We start from the raw sequence: 6,000 nt of genomic DNA on the forward strand, positions 1-6,000 counted from the left end.
AATCTCAACTTTTTATCTCGATTGAATATATCTCGGTTCTGTAACCACTGTCATAAAGCTAAAACAACCGAGGCAATATTCACTAAAGTTTTTAAATTCGTTATTTTAAGATTTTGGTTCAAAAAGTTATTTCAATTTTTTTTATGTATGTTGATTAGGTTTATGTTTCATGCGTCCAGATGATTCTCTCTCAAAATACTCACCACAAACAACCATGATCTACCGAAAGAAATTTTGTGTTTTAATGAAAAATTTTCAGATTCATAATTTGAAATAAAATAAATAAATCAATTCAATTATAGTCTATAAAATAGAATTTAAATATGATTTCTTAAAAAATTGAGAAATTTATTCGAATGATTTTATTTAGTGAATTTCAGCCGGCCCAACACGTTGGTGGTATTAATTTATGATCTTTGTTTAGTTGAAAGTTAGTGACATGATCTTTCACATTCCATCTCAAGCTATATTTAGATTGTGTGTGTTTCTTTTTGGGGTAAATGGACATGTTCATGTTCCAAGTGCATATGGTCTGTCTCTTGTTGAAAATGGAGAGTATCAAGTTTTGGTTAATGCAATATTTTAAACATACTTTGGAAAAAAAATGGAATATTTTCAACATATTATTTTTAATTTTCATGTATTTACTTTGAAAATACAGTGTTTGAATTATTTTGTACTTTAAAAAAAACATTATTTTACCAAACCACATAATTGAGTAGGACCATTTTCCACATACAATACAATATTTCTCTTAGGTACGTTTAACTACTTCTTTCAATATATAAGAAATCACACAACAGAAGAAACAAATTTCTGAATACATCACCACTAAATCATGTCCCTGATTATATAATTCAAACCTCTGCAATTATTAAAAAAAATCCCTGAATTTGTTTCGGAAGACAATTATCGCTATATGCTTGGAAAAAGAAAAACAAAAACAAAAGGTTAAAACTTTGCCTGATTGATATTTAGTCATATTCTTAAATTTATTCATAAATTATATTTAATGAATACAATAAATAATACTAATCTATAGTTTACAAAAGTATTGCATTAATTGTAAGGACTGAGAGTTTTTGTGTGTGGGTGATTAATGTATTCGTAAACTAAATTTTATGTTTAATTTGTTATTTAGTGTATAATGATATATGGATTAAAAGAGAAGGGTAGACACTAAAAGGTTTAAATAGTTTAGAGTGATGTTTAGTTTGACTTGTGGGTTTAGATGTGACTAAAGAAGTAGATATAATAAAAAACCATTATAGTTTTATCCGAAAAGCCGAACTAAAGAGAACGAAGTTCTTTTCTTCTTTTTCTTCCATTTTCTTACACCATCTTCAATTTCTCCATTATTTTGAAGGTTTTGATGTTTTTAAGCAAAGAGCAAAAAGATAACACTTATGTCGGTCGAGTCAAGAGATAAGTAAGATGAACTGAAAAATACCCACAAATTCATTGCTTTTGAATTTTTTTATTGAAATTGATGTTTTTGTATAAATATATGATGGTATATGATTTCAGACTCATTGAATTCAGTCCATTCCAAGAATTCAACATCATTTGATGGTGAATCCTTTGAGTATTTTCTGTTTTATTTTATTTTTTTTATCCGATGCATATTTAAGATTGCTGAGGCAATGGATGATTAGGTATTTAGGTTTGAACTAATCAATAACTAGCTTAGCACCTTTACTTCATCGTCTCTTTCAAATACGTAAGTTCATAATGTTGAACCTTAACAAAGAAAGTTAAAATCTACTTTGAAATTAAACATCAATTTTAAAGAATGTTGAACCACTTGAATTCAATCTTGATGGAAGAAGAGAAAGGATTTTCATATTTAGTTGGTAGAAAGAGAAAAGGATTTTTTTTTTTAATTTTCGTACGAGGGTCGTTACGAAAAAGTTATAAATAGTTGCTTTATCCTTCTTGGACACACATGTATTAAAAATACACACGTGAAATTGCGTAGCAGGTTAAAAGCGGAAACACGCTGTCATGTCTATCAGGATATGACCACAAACAGAGCCTCGTTCTATCGTTCTCTTCAAAAGACAATTGAAACGATTGTTTAAGGGCTCCATTTAGATCTTTTGTTTTTGTTTTTTTTTATGAATGGGCTCCACTCACATCTGATGTGAGTTTACCACAATAAAACTTAGCAACTCTTTTGCTAAAAGAATGCTCCACTCTTAGTAAAATCTACCATTTACACAACAAAATTTTATTTGCTTATAAATCAATCATTCAGACATCAAACAAATAATTTAGAGCTTCCAGTGTAGTAAACCACCTTAAGCAACCAGGAAGTGCCTTATGAGAACTACATAAAATACACGTAAAACAACCTGCAGAGACATAAGAAATCCTTAGCCCTAATTAAACATAAACACATACTATATATATATATAATGCAGCTCTTCACTTGAAACATTTAGGTGGTCACTACAGCCTTGTGTTGACCACTTCATTCTTTGCCATCTGCAGCCCGAAGTGAACCTAGTTGAACTGGGGCCTGAGTCTGCACCACTTTGGACGACCCATACACTGATATATCAGTACCTTGAGCCTTCTCCTTCTCAATCTGCTCCTTAATCCAGAAGTATGTGATCCTCAGCCCATCCTACAATATCAGAATTCAGATACTGTAAGTATCATAGAATCATTTGGTTGTTTAAAATTATCAAAAAGTAGGAAAGGATGGTGTAAAATACAAAGGTTTTCATTGAGAAAAGCTAAAGATTCCATCAATTAGAAGAATAAACTAAGCACGGTGCAATTGACTGAATCTACTATTGTTGCATATAACTTAATATGAACATGCATTGAATTATAGAATGGAAATGAGAAGATAATTTCCTATTAATTAATGATATTAATACCTTCAACTTCATAGTTGGAGCCCAGCCAAGCTTTTCTTTTATCAGTGTGTTGTCTGAATTACGACCTCGAACACCCTCGGGACCAGGAATGTGATGAATAGGAATATTCTTGTTCTCAAAGCCAAGAATAATCTCGGCCATCTCATTCATGCTAACCATCTCATCACTTCCAATATTTACCGGCTCACGGAAGTCAGATTTTGTCAATCTAAACACAAGAATAAATCCCAATGACAATTTTTATCAAAGATTATGAAGAAAAAGGTGAAACATCTCCATAATTTCTTGATATACTCATAAATACCATATTGACCTTCCCCTGTTCAACCGAATAAGACAATTTCTAAATCATGTAAATGCGGAAATCGATATTGTGGCCATTTAATCCAAAAGTTTTGAATGAGCTAATGATTAGTTTTCTTCCAGAAAAACCCAATTTTAAATAAATAGATTTTGCAAAGAAAACTACTAATTGTGTGTTTGGATCAATGTCTGTGATCCATGTTGCCTTTCAAATCCATGTCAAAACATGAAAAATTAAGCACTAGCAAGCTCGCATGGTGCTAAGTGGACACACATCACGGAGCACAAAACATGCAGCAACAAATTGACAAGTCCTCAAAATAACTTCACAAAAAGTTACTCTACTGACTCTGTTTTCATTATCAGAAAACAAAAAATTCAGAATTTTAATATTAAACAGACAGACAACAAAAAGAACACGATAATTTAGCTATAAGTCAAAAAAATCAGCCAAGACATACCTTAGCACACCTTCAACACACTCATCAATGAAGGTAAATGATCGTGTTTGCAATCCATCTCCCCACATCTCAAATCTATCAGTGGAAGTAATTACCTTCCGACAAAAAGCAGCAGGAGCCTTCTCCCTTCCACCTATCATAAGACACAGGAACAGACCACAACACAAACTTAGTAAATCCAAAAGGATACCAAAATATAAAATTTTCTACCAAATTACCCATTTGGTAAAGACAAAAAATATAAAGGCCTTAAATTCAGAGAAAAAGCATGCCTTTCCAAGTTCCAAAAGGGCCATAGATGTTATGGAACCTCCCAATACGGCACTCAATTCCAAAATCCTTGTTATAGTGCTTGCATAACTCTTCAGTTGCAAGCTTCTCCAGTCCATACGCATCTTGTGGCTAAAACAGTCATAAAAGTAAACACATTACTCCCAATCCCAGTGTGAAAATCAAGAACCAACATAAATTGAGCAACTGCAAAATCACCAACAAACCTCAGCTGGCCATGCATCAGACTCCTTCAAGCTCACATTGGTTTCCAACTGTTTAAACTCTGGGTAGATACAAGCACTAGAGGCATAAAAAAACCTGGAAAATATTTTTTGAATAGCGTAAAGCACATCGTCATATAATTAAAACAAACACCACATCATAAATGTTTAGTCCGAAAACGTATAACTGAAATGATAAGCATGATGACTGACCTCTTAATGCCGTTAATCCTGGCAGCCTCAATCATGTTGAAACTAATCATGGTGTTGTTGTACATAATGACAGAGTGATTAGACTGAATAAATCCCATCCCACCCATATCTGCAGCAAGATTGAAAACATGATCAACCCCCTCAGTAACCTTCAGGCAGTTATCCATGACCCTGAGATCAACAAGATGGAATTCATCACAGAACATGTCCTCAGTCATGTGCTCATTTTTCTTCCAGTCAGAAGCAATAACATAATGCCCCTCCGTCTTGAGGCGCCGAGCTATGTGTGATGCAATAAAACCCCCAGCCCCAGTGATGGAAATCTTAAGCTTCTCTGAGGGCCAGTAAGGCTCTCTCTCAAGACTCTCATAAGTGTACTCACCATAGTCAGTTTTTCCAGCACTTCCCATTCTGCACACAACGTGGATTCGGAGGGCAAAAGGAAAACGGTTACGAAAAATAAGTCCAAAACATCAGCAACCACTTTATAAACAAAAAAGAGTTCATGTGAAGCAAAGGTAATGTGAGAACCAAGAAAGAAGAGAAAAATGAAATTTACGAAATTTCCTCTTTTCAAGGAATAACAAACCAGTCTATAAACAAAAAACAGTTCATGTGAAGCAAGGGTAATGTGAGAAAGAAGGAAGAAGAAAAGTGAAATTGACGAAATTTCCTCTTTTCAAGAAATAACAAACCAGGCTGAAAAACACGGCGGAGAGTCGGGGGAAAAGAACGAGATACAACACATGCTAGCACATGAAGGGTACTAGAATGCGATTAATTAATAGAAGCATAATGAAAACACTTAACTCATTATAGTTGGCACTACTGAAAGATAAAACTTAAAAAAAAAATAGGAGTATTTAGGTTTAAAAAAGATCTGATACCCAGCTTTCCCAAAAAGAAAAGGGGAAAAAATAAATTAGAATGGGTGACAGTAAAATAGGTTTCGTGTTGAGTTGAAGAGTATCAAATTGAGGCAAAGCATAAAATAGGTTTACATATAATGGGTGACAGTAAAAGAAAAAGGAATGATAGGAAGAGAATGAGAGAACTGGTGCATAGAGAAGTCACGGCAAAAGGCAAAAGGCAAAAGTTGTATTGAAAGTTTAAACCCTAAGCGTGGATGGTAAATTTGGAAAGATAAACATAAATGATGGGGGAATTGAGGAACAAACCTGTGTAGAGGGAAAAGGGAGAGGTTGAAGGGATTGAAGAAAGTTTATGGAGAGAAGGAGATAGGAAATGAGTTGAAAGTGGTGGAATGCTGCTATATATAGGATGAAAAGGGAAAGTCACTCATAACTTGTGTTATTTGATTTCCTCACAATACAGACACAAACAATTGTACTGTGCTTTAATAAAACAAATTAAGCTCTGTTCTAAATTATTTAGTGCTGGGAATCTTTCACCGAAGCTGTCGCGAGAACCCATTTAACACGTTGCATATCCCAACTGAGGAAACTGTTTTGAGATGAATAAGTGCAGTAGATACGTCAAAATCCACCGCTTCAACTGATTCCACCGTACGGCCACCAAGTAAAATTAAGGAAGTTCTTATACTCCTTCATTTTTTCTGGAGTGTTTCGTCTGTAGCGTATTTAAAAATTCCATTTTTACCTTTCTAACATTTTAATATTT

At 33.6% G+C, this 6,000-nt stretch overlaps 1 protein-coding gene across 1 annotated transcript; it reads right to left on the minus strand.

Moving 5' to 3' along the window:
- Positions 1-2,214: 2,214 nt before the first annotated feature.
- Positions 2,215-5,697, minus strand: LOC124845500 (GDP-mannose 3,5-epimerase 2). The gene is made up of 7 exons (XM_047322600.2): positions 5,538-5,697; positions 4,360-4,770; positions 4,150-4,243; positions 3,925-4,054; positions 3,653-3,785; positions 2,889-3,096; positions 2,215-2,629 (listed from the first exon to the last, which is right to left on the minus strand). Exons 2-7 carry the CDS (start codon positions 4,767-4,769, stop codon positions 2,474-2,476), a joined length of 1,131 nt encoding a protein of 376 aa, XP_047178556.1. The 5' UTR covers position 4,770; positions 5,538-5,697; the 3' UTR covers positions 2,215-2,473.
- Positions 5,698-6,000: the final 303 nt, after the last annotated feature.

Source organism: Vigna umbellata, chromosome 8 (assembly GCF_029865625.1).
Source record: "Vigna umbellata cultivar VRB3 chromosome 8, Vumbellata_1.0, whole genome shotgun sequence".
Lineage (NCBI taxonomy): Eukaryota > Viridiplantae > Streptophyta > Magnoliopsida > Fabales > Fabaceae > Vigna > Vigna umbellata.

Bases quoted from the DNA above. Each gene is read 5' to 3' on its own strand.
- LOC124845500 (XM_047322600.2), bottom strand. From the start codon at position 4,769: ATGGGAAGTGCTGGAAAAACTGACTATGGTGAGTACACTTATGAGAGT. The intron at 4,055-4,149 runs GTTTGTTGGTGA...TGACTGTTTTAG, and splicing joins CTGATGCATGGCCAGCTGAG to CCACAAGATGCGTATGGACT. The intron at 3,097-3,652 runs GTATGTCTTGGC...TCTTGTGTTTAG, and splicing joins TGTGTTGAAGGTGTGCTAAG to ATTGACAAAATCTGACTTCC.